The sequence below is a fragment of the Grus americana genome, chromosome 3, assembly GCF_028858705.1.
Source record: "Grus americana isolate bGruAme1 chromosome 3, bGruAme1.mat, whole genome shotgun sequence".
Taxonomy (NCBI): domain Eukaryota; kingdom Metazoa; phylum Chordata; class Aves; order Gruiformes; family Gruidae; genus Grus; species Grus americana.
In genome coordinates, this window is record NC_072854.1 from 79,630,180 (window position 1) to 79,649,518 (window position 19,339).

The 19,339-nt window shown below is 39.1% G+C and overlaps 1 protein-coding gene across 3 annotated transcripts; it reads right to left on the reverse strand.

The window, feature by feature from the left end:
• Positions 1 to 70: 70 nt before the first annotated feature.
• PHF10 (PHD finger protein 10) lies at positions 71 to 19,185 on the reverse strand. 3 transcript variants are annotated; one of them, XM_054819485.1, is made up of 12 exons: positions 18,414 to 19,185; positions 15,514 to 15,620; positions 14,827 to 14,957; positions 13,957 to 14,034; positions 12,437 to 12,570; positions 12,173 to 12,322; positions 10,894 to 11,003; positions 9,240 to 9,393; positions 6,668 to 6,823; positions 1,798 to 1,906; positions 1,323 to 1,511; positions 71 to 208 (listed from the first exon to the last, which is right to left on the reverse strand). In XM_054819485.1, the coding sequence occupies exons 1-12, from the start codon at positions 19,032 to 19,034 to the stop codon at positions 123 to 125; spliced, it is 2,025 nt and encodes a 674-aa protein (XP_054675460.1). In that variant the 5' UTR covers positions 19,035 to 19,185; the 3' UTR covers positions 71 to 122. The 3 variants fall into 3 exon arrangements, with proteins under 3 accessions (XP_054675460.1, XP_054675459.1, XP_054675458.1); XM_054819484.1 differs by having other exon boundaries at positions 13,957 to 14,040; positions 18,414 to 19,146; XM_054819483.1 differs by lacking the exon at positions 6,668 to 6,823 and having other exon boundaries at positions 13,957 to 14,040; positions 18,414 to 19,133.
• Between the last annotated feature and the right edge of the window lie 154 nt (positions 19,186 to 19,339).

Sequence of the window (19,339 nt, forward strand, 5' to 3'; positions counted from 1 at the left end):
TATTTGGTAAAAAGAAAAAAAAAAGTGGTATTGTTCCTCTTAAAGTGGTTGGTTAAATAGCACCAAAGTATCACTTTAATTTGTGCAGTTAAGTTTTGTACAGCAAGGGGGTTTTGGGTTTTTTAGCCCTCCTTGCTGTTTTTCCCCCTTCTTCCTCCTCTTCTGGGTACAGGAGAGTCTTTCTGACAACAATCACAAATCCAGCGACCTAAGAAAAGAAAGTTATCAATTATTGGGAAACTACCTTTGTTACTCACTCATCCAGTTACCAAACCCATGTCAGTTATTTCAGTGCAGTCAGGCAGCAGAGATTAAGCTGCTGGCTGGGGTTCAGCACCAGCCCTTGTACTAAAACTCATTTACTGAGGGAACAATAAAGGATGGAGCAAAGAGCAAAAGCATTTAACTGTTTATAGTGCAACAGCTGGAATCATAAAGGCTGCTTTGGTAATTTTATAGTTTTGTAAGTATATAAACTATTTTGTTTAGATTCTGTCCTGAGGTCAGCCTGAAACTTAAATCGGCCACAGACCCTGTACTAAAGTGACAGCTAGTGCCAGTGCTTCCCAAAATGGGAACGTACAGCATGTTTGAAGTACCATAGTTACAGAGAATACTGTCACTGCAGAACATGCAGCCACTGAATTCTTATTCATGAACTAACTTACCATAGATGTAGTATTATGTGAAAAGCAACAGTACTACTACCAGTTACTTCTATGTCTGAAGCTTTCTTTACACTGCCTTGAGTTGGCCAGGTGATAGGAGTGACCCCAGGACAGTTAAAGGTACAGGCTGCCTGGCCCTAGGTACTTCAGTTCCAGCTTTGATGGTTAAGAAAAAAAATGGGAAGGAAGGGGTTTAAAAAGGTATTTACAAATATTGAGCATACTTTTTAATTTAGAAATGGAAATAATTGCACAAACACTTTATTAATGTGAAAGCTATACTCCAGCAATATGCAGCAATATGGCCTCTTTACAGGTTTATGAAAAGAGGTGATTATTCTCAGTATTCTGTGGATATGGGAAAAAACCTACCACCTAGTTCTGAGTAAGTCTGAATTCTATTGTAAAAGGCAATTATATTTCCTATACAGGAATTGCCAGGTTAAACTGTGCACAACCAAATATACAGAAATAAAGCTTATTAAAAAACCCTGGGTCCTACAGTGTGAATGCTTTCCTACAGCACTGCTTACTCCTACCCTTCACGCTTGTCTTAAACTGTTCTTTCAAGAGCAGTGCATATATTAATTCTAGGACAGAAGGCCCAGGACTTGGAGGAAGCGGGAAGGGAACAATTAACTCTTACTTTATTACCTGAAGGGATAGCATCAAGACCCACACAAAAAGTGTGATAACCACGGTCACATACATCACAGAACATCATTTCTTCTTCATGGTGAGGCTGCCCGCATATAATGCATGTTTTACACTCCATACATTGCCAAGGATAAGTCTTAATCATAGCAACAAGCTCCGGGGTCATATCAAGGCAAGAAGGGTGGCCTAGATTAAAACCAATATTATTACTTTTATGTCTGAAATGAAATGTAAAATTAGTTAGACTGTTTTGCTTTTACAGAAGCTGAAGCTTAGCTCACCTCCTGGTGAGATCCCACAGCGCGCTGAACGTGCCAGCACACGTAACATTAAATAGAGACGGAGTCTTAATGAAGGACAGAAAAGGCAATGGCACCGTTGGTACGCAAGTGCAGTACACCAAGTATTTCCACAAAAAGATCTTGTCAAATGAACTCCCTTAGGAATCCACTTAGTGTATGCAGATACTTACCACTGTTGTCACACTGGGAGCAATGTATAAGAGCTTCAGCTTTTCCTTTCTTGTTGGACTCCTTACCCTTCAGACAAATCCCACATATAGCATTTGGAATGACCTTTGGCTGGAAGGGTAGAAGAGGGCTATAAATTCATTCCAGAAGAATTTACAGGTTTAAAAGGAAATGTCATATATCTCCTTAACTCTTAACTTAATGAACTATCTGTTATGATGTGTGAACCTTAAAAAATACGACAACAACTGACAAGCAGCAGCATTGAAAAAAAATTGTAATTACCTACGTCAAATTTTGCATTTGGCACACAGTGAGTTATATGTAAATCAAACGAAGAAAAGCACATACGCGCTTCTTCCTATGAATTCATCAGCTAACATTCCCCACAATGTAAATTAAATGTGACATAGCATTAAAAATTTCAGGGTTTTTTTCCAATATAGAATACTTCTTTATGAATCGCCATGCAGATTTCCTGTTTATGGAAGAAATTGAACACAATTTTCCATTTACAGGACATTTGTCCCTAAATACAGAAAATTAATTACAAAAGCCATAAACTTGATTTTTGTATCTTTAGTTTCAAAATAACTGGTTAGCTATGCTGTACACGGCGCTCTGTTTTACCATTCTTTCTTGTATCCAGTCATAATCACTGTAAGAAATGCACACCTTTGCATTTATCTACAGGTTTACATTCATCATCTTTCTAAGTGATCATCTGGAGTGTATTTGGGTCCATGAGATCCACTTAAAAGGTAAGAGAGAAGCAGCTGGCTGCTACAATGAGTAACGTTTGTGTACGCGTTCTGTGTCCCAACCCAAGAGAGAACACCAACAGTTTTATCCAGGTGAGAACCAAGGAAGAAGGCATTACGAATTTCAGAAACATTTCAGGAGTTACATTGTTGAGCTTTGACTGCTGCATAAAGAAATTAGTGAGAAATGAGGTTTAAAATTAATATAGTACTCACTGATGTTAAATCGACTAGTGCCAGTTTTAAAAAAACACATAAATGTTGCTGCAAAGACGCAGCTATTAGAGGGAGCTGAAGGCATACCCTGTTTTCTAAGGACCTGAATGGCTTCTCAGTAAGCAAGAAGAGTCCCAGTCAACTACCAGCCACATGTGGGGAGAAGAATCAAGTTTAGTTTTAAAACAAAAGTGAAAACAGAAATATATATAATATATATATATAAATTGCCAAGATCTTTTGCAATACAACTTCTCTTTAAGTGTGTCTATTATTTCCCAGCCAGTTTTTTCTAGCATCTAGCAAGATGATTAATATCTTGACTCATTTTTAAGTAGTCAGGATGCATTGCTTTAAGTTTTCTGAAGTTTTCAATCTGCTTTTTAAGTTCAAGCATGGCTACAGTCTACTTCAAATTGTCTGGTCTAAAGAGTTTTATTTAAGAAAACAAAACACCATACCAGATGTTTATAGGTAACTTCCTTCAAAAGATGACAGAGGCATTCATACAGACTTTTTTTTTTGCTTATTTATTTTAAAAAAGCAGAGTCAACCTGTTTTATACATAAATATAATAAAACAATAAAAGTCTAACATTCACAAACATCTCTACAAAATAATAAATATAATGGAAGCAAAAACACACATAAACTCTTTTACTGTTAACTATACTATGTGTCCTACATGTATACCTTTATACCCTGCTCCTCCCAACGAAAGTGGCACATGCTTAAACCTCATCAGTGTTGTAGCAGTTACCCTTCCGTTGTTTAGGCTACATTCTAATTTTTTTTAATTGTGTTTTTATCTATTTCTAAGTAAACCAAGCCTTTCTAGAATAGCAAGTGCACTTTTCTAATCAGACTTCTAGTTTGTTATGGATTTGTATTTTACTGCCTTTAACATACAGCAGCATACTCCAGCAAAACTAAAGTGAGCTACTTTTCAGTCACTGTACCTGCGTTAAGGTATGTGCAGTTAACACTCTGATAGACATAACTCTAAAGTTAGACACTGATATAGATGCATTTATTAGCAATGCTTCCATCTAGTCTTACTTCACTAAATTGTGTTCGTTAGAAATCGTGCATGTTGGGGGGGGGCGAGAATCACAGCCTATTAATAATAAAATTCCAACAGTATGGAAGTATTTTTACAAAAATGAAAAAAAAATTAAAAAATGCAAGACTATTCACATTTCAAATCAGTTCAAGTTCTATCACCATAAATGGCTTTTAGAAAAGCTATGAAAAAAGTCTATCAAATCCAAATGGGAAGTCACAATATCCCATCTGATTAGAGTAAATTTTGTTTTCAATGTCCTCGTCTTATTGGGATGAGGAAGGGAGAGAAAATGAATGCAGAGTCAAAATGATGACTGCCTGCTCTGGAGGGTTTCACTTCCATGCTGCTGTGCTGCAGCTCTCAAAATAAGCATTCCAACTACACCGTTTTTATAAGGTCCTATTCTGAAAGCAAAGCGTTCCATTCTCATATACAGTGACCCGAAGCAGAAGTGTTGTAAAATATAGTTTCTCAATACATTTCAGTTTTATGTGCAAAAAATCTCCTGTACTTTTAACAGTACCCTGTGTGTGCAATTGTAGTAGCCAGTCCTGCAGCAACAAAGACTCACTACATGACAAAATGTAAAAGACACGCTAACCGTTCTTTGTTAAAGAACTGACAATAAAAATGGCTCCATATAAAATACATTATTTCTTTTACTCAAAAATAACTCAGTGGAAATGTGTGAATCCTGTAATACTCATAATGTGGCTATAACTATACATTTGCATGTTGATGCCATAGCAATTATCCTTCAATTTTAACTACATGTAACCAAAAAATTACTGTCCTACAAAAATAGTCAAATATTAGAGAACAATACAGAACAAAAGTATTACAAAGACTTAGAATTCACAGGGACAACATTTTAAATCAGTTAAGCTTTCAGCTCAAAGTGCCTTAACATTTAGGCACATATGGTATATCATTATCTGGTGTTTTTATAGACTAACAAACAAGAATCTTTCTGTCTTACCAATTAAAACAGCTCATGTAATTTGGTTTACTGAAAGCCTTTAAACGTTCCCACAAACAAGAAAGCCAATTCTCTCCCCCTCCCAATACAACATCACAAGTTTTCACTTAGCAACCGCCCAATGGCTGATGCAGGCAGGGTACACTGACATTGCAAAGATGTGGCACTGCTGGTTTACAGTAATACCTTGTTACTAACAGAATCAATGATTTTGAACCACTGCATAATTGCTCTGAGAATCCATTTTCAGAATGCAATGCTGTATACTACCATTTCTCTTCTACAATTAGAAGTTCAGTTGCAAAAAGTTCTGCTCCATCAGTCCTCTCTCTATGCATTCAAAAGGCCATTAAGTAGATCGGACTAATCAAACACTCGGGTATTTCACAGCTCAGTGAAATTGCTGTAAACCAGTGGCACACAATGTCAAGTTAAACAAAGCTTAAAAAAATTCAAGCTCCATCTTTGGATTTCATGTTCATGGGAATATTGGTATGCATTCTGCATCTACAACAATTTGCAAAGTTACATATAAAAAAATATACATATGGTACCACAGTCTAAATCTCCATAGTTTGCATATTCTTAGTAAGTTCCTGAAGAGAGAAAACGCAACTGGAGCTTGCTATCTGCTACGAACTTGTACAGATACTGTATGTAGAGAAAATTTATCAAAGCTGTCCAATTCTTGCTGGAAATTAGCTTCTTAAGGTATGTTACAGTTTATTTACTGTTAACTTGGTAAACACAGATAGTAAATATTTATGAATATAAAATGCAAGTCATCAACAGCTCACTTTTGCTGAGACAGTTTCTCAATCTGTATGAACTCATCACTGACAAAAATGTTCCTTTTTCCATAGTCTCTCTTAACGAGCATTCCTGATTGCTAAATACTAAACCTCATCTTAATGTAGTGTTTTCCCTCTTTATGAGTCTATTCCTGCTCCCACGTAAGTCAATGGAAAATTCTCATTCCTTTCAGTGGAACAGGACTAGGCAATAACATGCTTTAAAAGCATTACATCATGTTCAGATCCTCTCTTAGTATGCAGAATAATAATAATACATAAATAATGTATGTCAATTCCCATTTCTTCTGAAAAGTATTTTTATTGTAATCTTATTTTTATCTTCATTTTTTGAAATTATTATAGAGTAATACTGACGATTTGGGTCTTAGGTTTGGCAATCACTGCTTGACAGCTGAAATGTCTTAACATCCTCACCAAGTTTATAGCTTGGATAAAAGCATATTGCCCAGAAATGTTTCTACATAGTATGAACTACATAAAAAGCTATTTTCCATATACTTTTAAAGTGGTTACGTAGTGTTGCCTATACAACTGTAGTAAGCTTCTTGCCTTCCATCCTATACATCATAACATCTCAGGATGAAAGACTGTCTTTAAAATGAACATCATAACAACATGTTCAGCCACATAGCTGCACTTTACAGCACTGATCTCTTGATATGCTGCCATACGAAATAGTAGAAATAAAAAAATGGATACTGAATGCTAGTTTTGAACTGACAAGTAATTCTGACTGCTATGTTAAGGCAGACAGAAAGATGTAGAGTTCCAGTGATAAATCCACAATGGATTTTTCTGGTGTTACTGCCTGGGAATCTGAGACGTTAACAGAAACAGAGGCCACTGTATAGCTAGGGTAAAGGAAAGCCCCATGTGAAATAAAAGCAAAAAGGAAGTAAGGAAGCAAACAGATGGAGCACACAACAGGAGAGCAGCTAGTGAAGTACAGCAAGCAGAAGTTCCATATTATTGAAAAAACAAGTATTTCAGGGAGAGGCTGGTCAGTAAAGTTCAGTCAGGGGCTTTTTTCTTCTACCTTGTACCCAGGAACTGATTTGGATAATACAGAACGTTTGGAACCATCTTTTCTTGGAGTAGCACTTTTGTCTCTTGTTTTTTGTCTTCCCTGAAAAGAATCCTCCTGGTTGTCTGTGGCGCAATCACCTTCAGATACATTGCCAGACGAATTGTCCTATAATAAAAATACCATAGCTATATTTTTTATTTTTTGGATAGACAGACAAGTCTTTCCTATGCCCCTTAGAGCCAACTAAGGTCAGAGAAGGATGCATCTTTCCTTCTGCAAAAGCATGGGGTACATCACAATCTAGAACACTTTTGCTCATAACATTCATTATCTATTATTTCTCATGCTAAGATACTGGCATCAGCAATAGCAGTCATGTTTTCCAGTTGGTTTTGACACCAGAGTGGGGAGCACAACAGTGTAATTCTCTGAACGGTTTTCCTTTAAAAGTCAGCAAGAAATCCACTATATGCAAGATGCTGTTTACAAAGTAAAGGGCCAGCGAAAAGTTACAAGTGCCCTTGCCATGCATTTAAAGTGTACTACCAAATAGCACTGCCTTGAATTAAACATGTGAAGGTTTTTTCTGCCACCCTCATCTACTATTTTCACCAGGAGCAATCTAAATATTTAATTTGGATTGCAGCAGCAGGATGCCATCAAAGGCAAAACACACTTCAATATTTAATACAGAACCAAACAAGAGAATTAATGCTGCAGTTAAAGCATTTTTTTGAGGAACGGGGAGGCAAGAAAGAGGGGAAGAGGTTCAAAGAGGATGAAAGATCAATGTAAGCATAATTAAGAGCAGCAGCACAAGATTTTTCTCAGAAAAGCATTAATAAAGGCCTCCCAAAAGCAATATGATTAATCGCATTTATTACAATAAAAACCAAAAGGCCAAATAATGGTGCCCTGCAGTAAAAGGCACTCTGTACAAACATAATAGTAATCAGCCTATGCCCCAGAGCCTAAAATCAAAACAGACAAAACAGACACAGGGCAAAGGGAGGAGTATAGCACAAAAGCAAAGCAACCATGTGGCAACAAGAAATGGTATGTTTCATTATTTTAGGGGAAGGGTTATTTAGGACAGGTCCATTAGAACACTATGGAACAGGAAAATTGCTACCTGACTCCAACAATGGGGAGGGTGAAAAAGGAAAAAGCATATTGTAGGACTCACCAGGGAGATCTGACGAATGGTAGGTAGCCCAAAACTCAGGGAAAGAGGCCTGACAATTGCCCTCCTTTGTATTCAACAGATATTTTTCCCAAACAATATGCCCCAATGACTAGCAAAGAACCCCTGCTCCCATAGCCAAAACCACTTCAAAGCAATCTCATTTTAAATTTTCCCTACACTCTTCCAACAAAAGGACATTTTCCCTTCTGCACTCTGTCACCAAAAAGACTTCTGAACTTCAGTGAAAAAGGAAAGGATAGTCTGCTCAGTCCAGTTACTTTTCTTTACCATAAAGGGGAACGGAAGTCAGCGGAAAAGGGAACTGGGAAGAAATGCTTAAAGACCAACTGTAAAAAAGCTGGAGTACAATTAAACCAAAATTTTGAATTGACATTTAGCACGCTCAGTTTACATGATTTCTTTTTCTCAAAAAAATGCAAGCAGAAAGGGCGTAGTAACAACTGTCTCTCCCTTGTTAGCCTACAAGCTGACTCCTTCCTTTCTTCTTCAGTCATGAGTATCTTATGAATATACAAAAAACGTTTGTATGGCAAAATTTAGCATTATATATAACCACCATCTAACATGTTCATCAGTTGAACTAGAAACTGTTAAATGCACCTGTGATTTTACATTCTTTCTCTTAAAATTAGGGTTAAACTTCTAGAAAGTGGTTGTCACCAACCAACCAACTACACCAATATACCAACGGTTCACTTGTACTCAGACAGCTCATCTGAAGCTCAGCTGCTCCTGAGCATTTAAAACACTATCAAGGTAGGTACGTGAAAGTTTCCCTTAACTTCCACTAACAGTTAATTTTGCGTTTGCATGAATAGAGAGAACATAAACATCTTTTTAAAGATGTATCATAAAGTAAAAAAACAGTGCTTTTTACATTCTCTTTAAATTGGAATAAAGTAACTGGTTCTATATTGAGTACTTCCTACTTCCACATCACAAGAAGAAAAAGTTATCAGGCTGTCAATACCTTTGCTTTAGTGACAGATTCTGTGGCACTTCAATAGCAAAATACACTGTGACCTGAACTACAGTGTTTGCTCCCCTCAGAAATGCTAGAAACTTCCCCTTGGGAAAAAAGGGCATAACAAAGAGCTGCGGTTGGGAAGATTGTTCAAGATTTCTTTTTAAAAAAAAGGAAGAAAAGGCCTGAAATTTCACATATTTGTTTGATTTACTTTAAAAATGGATCAAACAGAAAGCTGGAGAGCAATGTTATAAAATGAAGGGAAGGACTAAAAAAGCAAGAACGCTTTTAGTTTATAATTCTCCTTCATTTTGTACTTGTTAAAGACTCTACTAAGAAACTACTGAAACTAACAAAATTGAAGGGAAAGGATTTTTTTGTTGAAGAATACTTTCAATTTGTCTCACCGAATTGCCTTTGGGTTTCCGTTTTTCATCACCTCGCCCTTCCTCTGCATCATCTGAATCTCCATCACTGTCTAACGCAGGCAGCTCTGGATCCAAAGGAGGTTCGTAAAGAGCTGTGTTTAACGGCAAGTAACGAAGTTCATCTGGAGAGTATCTAAAGTTAAGAAATAAATAAAGAAATTCTATTAATTCATGTGCACTTTATGCATAAGTACTAAGTCACACAGCATACAAGGACTTTGATGAGAAAAAGTAAGAAAAACTCCCTTTTTTCAGGAAGGCAGATAAAAACACGGAGTTCTGAAAACATAAGAAACATACTAATTCCTCCTCCCAAACGCGATACCATCTAGTACTTGTCTTCTTTGTACAACAGATGCTCGTGGAACACAGGAAGAGTATTATTTGCAATGTTCCAAACCTACGTAATCATAACAGGTCACGGAACCCCTAAAAATCTTTAGCCAATCCACATTACTACGCCCAACAGACTATACACTTTGTTCATAAATGTACAGTGCCTACACAGCATGTGCACAACATTTCTACCCCAGGGCACACGAACAGCTAGGGTCCAAAGTAAAGTAAGTAAAGAATATAACTATACGTCTGAGTTCCCTGATTATTGAAGGCGAAAAAAAAAATGCATATAAAAATATAATTTCAGAAGAACATTAAGATCTAAACATATTGGTTATAGCCAGATACAGCTTAACACGTGTAATCTACCCTTTCTCTTTTAACCTTAAATACTAAGAAAAAAAGTGAAAGTCCTCTTACTATTAAGGACAGGCATTGTAAGGAGTAGGATATTATTTTGACGCACATTTTGAAAGGCTGTGTCCTTCATTAAGGAGGATAAGCAGTTTCACTTGCAGCTTATAAGTGCAAAATAAACAAGATATCTAATATTTTTAGTTCAACTAATTTGATAAAATTGAAGCCCCTCAAGAATGTCCTGTAACATGCAAATTTGGGGTGGGCTATATGCACACACACTGGAATGTGCGAGATATATGCAGATAAAGAGCTTCTCTAAAGAAAACTGTGCATGCATGGAATGAGTACCATCTCTGTTGTACAGATGGTAAGACTTAGGCAACAATTTTCAAATCGGCATGTATTTGTCAAATGGGAGCACGCCACCAGGTAAGGTCTTAAATTTGTGCAGACAGTCAAGTACACATTTTTCATGAAATATAAAGATCCAACTAGCAATACCTTTCTCTCTCACTTACAAATCCAACATTAAACTTAGCCCAGTAAGACTGTCATACAGAAAACATGTAATCACAAGCCAGCATTACAACATTTTGAAATAGCTACATTAATCTTAGCACACATGCAGAGGCAGATGATAAGCAAACACATGAGGGGGGCAGGAGTGAAATCAATATCTCCTTTTAGCACAATAAGTATCTGAGCAGGCCAATCTCAGGCACTGCAATACATCAGCATAGACAGTACTCTTGCAGTCAGTGCTGTTTTGTTGACAAAAGCTGTCACGCTACGCCTCTATTGGACTAGCAAGTGTCTCAAACATAAAATGAATTCAAAACCATACAGTAAATACACTGAAATGTTTTCCATCTGCTAGATGTAGAGAAAATAGATCAGTGCAACAGAATTGGAAGTTAGGATGCTTTTAAAATACCTTTTGTAGTACTCCTGGAACTGGCCGGGTATGAGAGCCACTGGATAAGGACTAACCTTTGTTCTCTCTGTAGGTAAGATTTTGTATTTCCCTTGAGGCACCTGGATAATCTGTATTTTTAATACAAAACAATCACGTTTTTGTTTTATATAAAAACTTTTGAGCCTTCTTCACCATCTACCCTCCCAAATATTTTTTAACTAGCCAGTTTTATTGGTTGGAACAGCTACCTGAGCTCTCCCATGGGAAATCCAATTTATTAAAATGGTAAGACATCCCACTCACAAAACAGTATTATGGATTAAGTCCAATCACTAAGTATCTAGTGACTTGAACAAATATAAGGTAAGACTACTTCTAACAGTATATTATGTAAAAGAATTTAAAAATTACAATCTAACAATTGAAACAGTAAACATTAATTTTTGTGATTGGCATCTTTAGCATTGTTGGTCCATATTGGTAGAGAGTAGCAAGAACTATCCATCTAATTCTGAAACCAGACTGTACTATAAAAAAATCCCATTAATAATACAAATATATGGAAAGGAGAAGCTTACACAGAAGCCTTCTTTCCCTTATAAAGAAATAAAACTAATTACCCACTATCTTGTCTATAACATGGGTCAATACCAGAAAAATGTAAACTTTCCATAATAGACTGCCATGTAATAATTTGCATAGAGAAAATTTTTGCTTTACTGTCTTTACACAAGCAGAACAGACCTGCTTCAAAATGCCAGCTTATTTTTTTTAAATCAGGCATAGAAGCATGAAATATGTCTAATATAAAAATAATATAACACCTAACAAAAACAAAGGCATAACACTGACAGGTAGCATTCTTTTAGAGGATAAATAATTTACTTTTTTACTCTAGGTATTGTTCAGGCAAAATTCTGGAGGTGTTCCAAAAAAGAATTAGCCATTTACATGAATAGATACAATAGCAACAGAAGCTTCTTAGTAACCTAAACATCTGCCTCAGTTTTATGCTCCTACCATCAGATTACAGACATGACAACAAAGTAACACTGAAATTTTTAAAAGTTCCTGAGACAAGTATTTTCAAGTTTCTAAAAAAGTTTTCACATTAAACATATTTGAGATTATTATTTTTAGCAGTATTACTCATTTAACAGCAAATCTGTTTAAGTCCCTACATGACTGAAACAAGACTAATCAAACCTCTCGATAATAAAATAGTACCAAAACCAACTTTATTAAAAGAAGCAAGGAGCTACCTATTGACATTGATAAGAAAATTAAATCTGCCTACATGTGTCTGTAAATCAAAATAGGCTCTTCTTTCTTCCATCCGCTCTCGGTTTAAATTGCTGTTGAATTCTGCAGCTTTCTTGGCAGCTTTTTTAATATATTCTGGAACTTTACTGGCTTCTACTTTCTGTGTGTTCTGCTGCTGCATTTGCTGGAATAAAAACAATTTTATTAATTCACATAGATTTCACTATCAGTTTGAGAACAGCCTTTTCTTATACTCCACATTTTACAGATCTGGTTCACTTATATGCTAGCTACTTACAGAGTACTCTTTATAATGATCTGTTATTCGCTGACGTTCTTTCTCTTGCAGTATAACAGAATACTCAGCATGTTTGGCAGGGTATTCTTTAATCATAAGATCAATTACTTCATCACTACGCAAAGCTGTTAGACCTAAAATAGATAAAAGTAATAATGATGCTATCTGGTAAAATTAACTGTAGGTTATTTATATCCCACAATAATCAATTCAAGTTTTTGGGCAGCTAAAGACAACAACCTGCTGTGCACGTGGCTTTTCTCTCTCAAGGAGGAATGAACTTGTGCTATTTAGCTTTCAAGGCTGATGAGGAGTCTGCTTCCACTCAAGAAGCCAAGGCTCATTTCATTTCTTGCTTACAGCTACTGACCCGTTCACATTGACTTGGGCACCTACTAAACTCCCCTGTGAGGCAGAACCTTTGTTCTATGCAGGACCTGGTGAACTGTTAGTTTCAGTTTCCAGTATTGATGAAGTGGTAGTTTCATTAACTTGCAGAACCTAAGTGAAATTATGAGGTTTACATAACCTCGCTACACAAATCAAGGAAGAATCACTGTGAGGGCAATTCAGAGTAGCAAACTGCACACAGACCCGTCTCCTAATTAAAGTATTTGAAGTTCAGAAGTCAGAATGCCTCAGTTTGCGTCTACAATGCAGAACTCCTCCTTTAAAGGTTCCACCTAATCTCCAAACCTTGACAACAGAATGGAGGTTGATTTATGCTACTATCACTGATTATAAATATAACCTTAAAAATAGGAATAGTTAACGCAGCACACATCTCTACTGGATATATAGCATTTTGCTTCTACTGATAAAAATTACATACTGTTCTCTCCTGCAAATTTAAGTTTAAAAAGAAATAAATAAATCAAGAGAGCTGGCTGGTGAGAAATAAAGGTGGTAGGCCAAAGACCATTAGTATATAAAATGACATAACATTTGCACAGACCCTTGATACACAGAAGAAAACATGACAGCCATCATTTAATCTCTAACATGCTCCAAGTCACAGGTATTAGCAGAGGAAGAAAAAAAAATACTTAAAAGTTCTTTCAATATAAGCCACATAGATGACATTGTTCCATTTCAAGTACATTAAAATGCTTTAACATACACCCTTCTAACATATAAGTTTAACTGTATAAGATACACTAATGTTTGCTGAGTTCCAACTAACTCAGCAGAACACCACCAATGTACTTTTTAGTTTGAAAAATTACGGTATTCTCTTTTCTAGAAGAAGAAAAAGGTTCTAAAAGTTAATTTACAACATAGAAGGGATTTTGCTAAGTAATTAGAAGAGATCCAAAATCTGGGGTTTTATAATACATCTGGAATACTGATACCTCATAGCCAATCTACACAAATTAAATATTAAGTATAATCCAGTTGTCATTTTGGAATTTATGTTTTCAGTTGAGAGTGACGTAATCCTTCTCTACCAAACCAAATCACATTTCAACGTGTCCTATTTTTAATACTGTAACAAGAAATCTAACAATTTGTTTTCTTACCTAGTGTGCACTGAGTCTCTGTGATAACATTTAGTTCTCTGAGGTAGAGTTTCTCCTTGTGAGATAGATCTCGTCTTTCTAAATCTCCAAGGAAAACAAAAAAAAAAGCAATAAAAAATGTGCGCAGTTACTCAAACTCCCCCATAAACAACATCAAAGTATTTTGACAATTTTATTTCCAGGCAGTGAGAGTCTGTATTATACTACTATTCCTACAAACATGATAATTTTATAAATTAGTTTTAGATTTAATATACACTGTAGGGCCATGGCCAATTTTTCTGAGTACCCTGCCTGTATTTATAATTTACAGGAATACTGAAGAAACTTGATATATGAGCTTGGATGCAGAAAACACTATCAAGCACGGAAGGTACATTCTTTTTTTTTCTTTTAATACGCCTTTTAAAAAATAAATTCCATGACAGAAGAGCTAGATTTGACAAGTCTGAATAATGAAGGCTCAAATTCTAGAACCTCCCCAATTAATTTTTTTAAATTCTTCTACAGTGTAGAAACGTTGCCACAATTCAGGAAACAGAAAATAGAGCTATATAGTAAGAAATCACCAACAAAATACCTAAAAATAAATTTGAGGTCAGTTTTCAAAAGGTACTTGCTGATCTAAGCCCCAGATCAGACTTGCTCACAGATTGTCAGTGGCAATACCAAAAAGTCTCAAGTTACTCCAAAAAATGCAGGATAAATTTTCAATATGCCAGTAACAAAAAGTACAACATACATAATTCAGATCTACTTCTGCCCGGGTCTTTTTTTAATCGGTTGGTTCATGCTGTAGTCAAAAAGACAAGTATTACGTTCAAACTGTACAAAGACGGTTTAGAGGACAAACTTTAAAAACATAAATACCTGGATATTTTCTTTTAAAGGAAGTCACACCCAAGTATTCACTGACTTGCTCCTGAAGCATATAGTATTCTCCTGTTTCATCTGGTGGCCACTTGTATTCTATTAAGTTTTCAGCAGGAAAATAGCTGTATCTAAGCATAAGAACAATGATAGAACAAAGTAAAGAATTCTTAAGGATACTTACATTTCCAGAAATTCACTAATTCCTATTTATGTCAATGAACAACATCTATGAAGTTGGACAAGCACTTTAGAATACTGCATCCTGTTAATCCATTTCAAAGTCATTTAGCTATACCCCACTTCACATATATTTCTCCAAACCAGCATTCAGCAATATGCTGCGACAGAATTTCAAGAAAGGGATATTCATGATAGCAGACAGGACACCAGGAAAAGCAGGTACTACAGTGTCAAAATTCATTCCAAAAATATGTAATATTTTAAAAATATGTAAGCTGTGCTTCTGATTGCAAATTAAGATGCATCACATTTTGTGTCATTTTAAATGTCTAAAAATATGCTGGAAGAAAAAGACAGCTAGCTACTCATAGGACATTGCCTCAATTCAGAAAGATAAATGAAGAATATACAAGCAAAGAAAGAAGAAGAGCTAATACTTAAGCATATCAAACAATACAGTAAGACTAGCAATAAAAAAGTGGGAATTGTAAAAAATGGTATTACCCAAGGTCCTGACTAGAAGTTTCACAGCTCCGAGAACTGTCCCCTGAGCCCATACGTCGTCTTTTGGATGGCTGGCTGCCGTCATTGGAATTTTCTTCTGTGTCATCCTGAAATGACAATTAAGATAAATATTTAAAAAGTTAACAGTATTCAGTGGATTATGTAAAACATAAAAAAATATTGCAAAGCAATCCACAGATTAAATATACTTGAACTACTGAGCTATTTAACTCTTTAGAAACAACTCCTCCAACAGTTTACACAGCAAATTACTCGTTGCTATAAACTAGCTGCAGGACACACAGCGGCACAGAAGGAGAATTGGGTAGTTTCTCACCTGTTGTGTAGGTGGAGCACTGAATAGACAGAGCTGTGGCTGTCACCACCAAGTTCATCATTCTTGATGTAAACTACCTATGGTATCAGCACAGCCAGACAGCTGTAGACCCAGCAAACCTCCCTCGCTGGTGACAGTCAGGGCCAAGACTAATTCACTTAATCAGGCTAGCTCGCAAAAGCAAGGGCAAAGCAAAACCACCAAGCCCTTGCTGAGAGCTGATACTTACAAAATCAAGGGAAATATGACCAAAAGCAACACAGGAGTTTATAGATATACAGTTAAAATAAAAGGAATAGCATACTGCTTACAAAAAGATGATTACAACAAGTAGCAGAGACTTGTCTTTTTCGGCGGCGGGGGGGGGGGGGGGGGGGAGAAAAGCTGAAGTTGTATTGCAACAGATACAGAAGACAAATTTTATCTTCAGGACAAAGCAATTACAAGGGAACAGTGAGAAGTTAACTTATAGGTGTTACTATTCAGATTTCATGAGCTCTATGTATAAAGAAAGACAATCAAGGGTGAAGAAATTAAAAAAAAAAAAAAGTTCTGTAAAGTCTAGCAGAGCAATGATTCCATTGGCCTTCTCGTGCTTTTCACTGCTTTGTTGTCTAATAACGCTATACAACTCCTACCTAGTACTCATCATCAACAACTCCCAAAGTGTTTCATGATCACCCTTGCATGATTATAATTGAGAAACAGAAGGCAGAAGTGTTCAAAGGAATTGCCTATTGTCACCAGAGCCAAGAAAAGATAGCTCTAAGTAAGCAAAACTGTGGAATAGTAGGAAAGAATCATATTTCATAACTTTTGTGAAAAGTTTAAGAAAGAAGAATTAACCTGTTGGAACTAAATGGATCAAGCCCACAATTACACTAATGTATTAAATAATGACAAGAACAATATTAGGTCTACCATAGCTAATGTCTTTCATTCTAGTATGTTTCACATATCATATCACTTGAAATATCATTAAAAAAAGATTCCAGCAAAAGAGAATACATTACTTTTGTTATGTAACATTTCACATTACTACAATCAAGACAGGCCACAGGGAAATACCATTTGTCTTCTGTATTTTTGGTTTATTTCATGTTTTTCACAATTCTTTACAATTTTTTTTCTTTCTTGTGGAGTAGTAAGAAAAGTATTTTTCATACAGTAAGAGCAAAAACTTAAAAGCAAAATTTAATGAAACTGTACTTTCTTAATGCAGCTATACTTAACAAATCAGGTAAGCAGCACCTGCACTAGTTATTACTAATAATATTCTTTCCTAATATTGCTAAGAATACCCTGTATAAACTTAATTAGACAAACCAAGCAGCAGTCCCCATTCAAAACAATACCACACTAGAGTATTTTGTAAAACAGCTATGTCTCATCAGCAGTTGATCTCTGCTTCCCACACAGGACATTAATGCACTCAAAACCTTTTCAACTACTAGACAAAAACATGCACAGGCCCAAAGCTATGCTTTGCTATACCAAAGCTACCACGAGACTTCAAAACATTTTTAAAAGATAGATCTCAACCTGACAGTTAAGAGGAAGTGCCTCGCATCAGTTTCTCCTTTTGCCTTGAAATTTTCTTTTATTAAATCCAGTATAGCTAAAAAATACAAGCACCCATACCACGGGAGAGATGAATGTCCTCTGTTTCCATCCGTGCTTTCTTACGTGCTGAAAACTTCAGCAAATTCAATCACACAGGCTCAAAGACTAAAACAATCTAAGAAATGAGTGTGTTGCAGAGGACTTCACAGAAAAAATGACATTTACATTGCAATTTAAGTCACACTGTAGTTCAACCACTGTTATTGTACCGAAAAAAATAATTAGGGACAGTCTTGTGGCTTTCTTTACATAGAAAGTCAAACAAACCAGCCCCTTCTTCCCTGGTAAACACGAGTTTCTGTAAAACGCCTGTTAGTCCTTACAAAATAAGGTTACATTATTAATTCCTGGTACGTTTATCAACTATAAGATCTACGTAACGATCCTTTATTATGTAACCGGAAAGCCTGAGTTACGAAGATGTCTTTCAAAAAGTAACTGCCAATCTGCATTCGAGCGTGGGCGCAGAAACAGCAGCAAGTACTTGGTGCCACAAGCCCAAGCAGAGCCTGGGACGAGCGGGTACAATCTAGCAGGCCTACGCAGAAGAGCCTGCGACTAGACCCAAACTTTGCGGGTGCGACGCTGGGGCGCTGCCGCGGTACGGAACGAGCCGCCGCGCCGGGCCCGGGAAGGCGTGTAAGGACTTTCAGGAAGGAGACCGGACGCCGGGCACCCAGCGGGGCTTCGCCCCCGCCCCAGACCCGCACCCGAAGTTCGGCCGGGGGCGCGGGAGGGCGCCAAGCCCCCGGCGAGAGGCCGCCCGCCGCCGCCCGGCTGCCCTGTGAGGCGAGAGGCGAGCCCGGGGCGGGAGGGTCTCAGCACCCACGCGGGGGGGGGGGGGGGAGCCGGGCGAGGCCTCCCGCCGAGGCGACTGTTGCGCCGCAGCCTCAGGCCGCCGCGCCGGGCCCGCAGCCCCGCAGCCGCCGCCCGCTCTCACCTTCAAGGACTGGGCGCCGGGCGTGGCCGGGTCGCTGTCGCAGACGCGCGGGGACAGGACGGCCGCCATGACCGCCGCGGGGGCCGCCGCCGGCTGGGCGAGGAGAAGCGCCGCCGCCGCGCGACCCGGCCTCGCGCCGCGCCCGGCTCCGCCCCCCCTCCCCCTGCGGGGGGTGGCAACGGCCCCTACCGGCCAGCTCGCGCACGAGCGCGGCGGCTCGCGCAACTCCTGCTCCGCCCCCCTCCGGGCAGCCCGCGGCGACCCCGGCCCGCGCCGCCGGACCGGCACCCGGCCCGCCCCGCCAACGCCAACGCCGCCGCGCGGGCCCAACGCCGGGGCCCCGCCACCGCCGCCGCTGCTGCCGCCGCCGCCGCGCCCTCCTCCTGCCGCTGCCGCTCGGGCGGCCGCGCGGCCCGGCCGCGAGCGCGGAGCCGATCCGCCTCGGTAGCGCTTGGGCAGCAGCGCGGGGCGGAGGGGCAGCATCCCCCCGCGGTGGTTAGCGCCGAGTGCCGCCGCCGCTGACCGGCGCGGGAGCTGGCACCCAGCAGGGCTGGGCTGCTCCGCCGCCAGGCTCCCGTCTCCGGGAACGTCAGGCGGGGACGAGCTACGTTTGTGAACCATCAGCCCCCGCAGGAGGGGTGTACGGGGGGCGGGGGGCGCACTCGGAGGAGCCGGCACGAGCGCGCTCGCCCCTGCGACGAGGGCGCTTGAAGCCGGCCCCGCCGCTGCGCGGAAGCGCCGACTCAGCTGCGCGCCGGGCGGCGCCGCGTCCCGCTCCCGCCGTTACGGCCGGGCGAAGGCGGAGCGTAGCCCTCCCCGGCGGGAGAAGAGACCCTCGTCCCGCCGGCGCCGGGGCGGTGCGCGCGCCCGCTCGCACGCGCGCAGGCGGGTTCCGTGGCCGCGCACGGCCCCCGCCCCGGCGAACA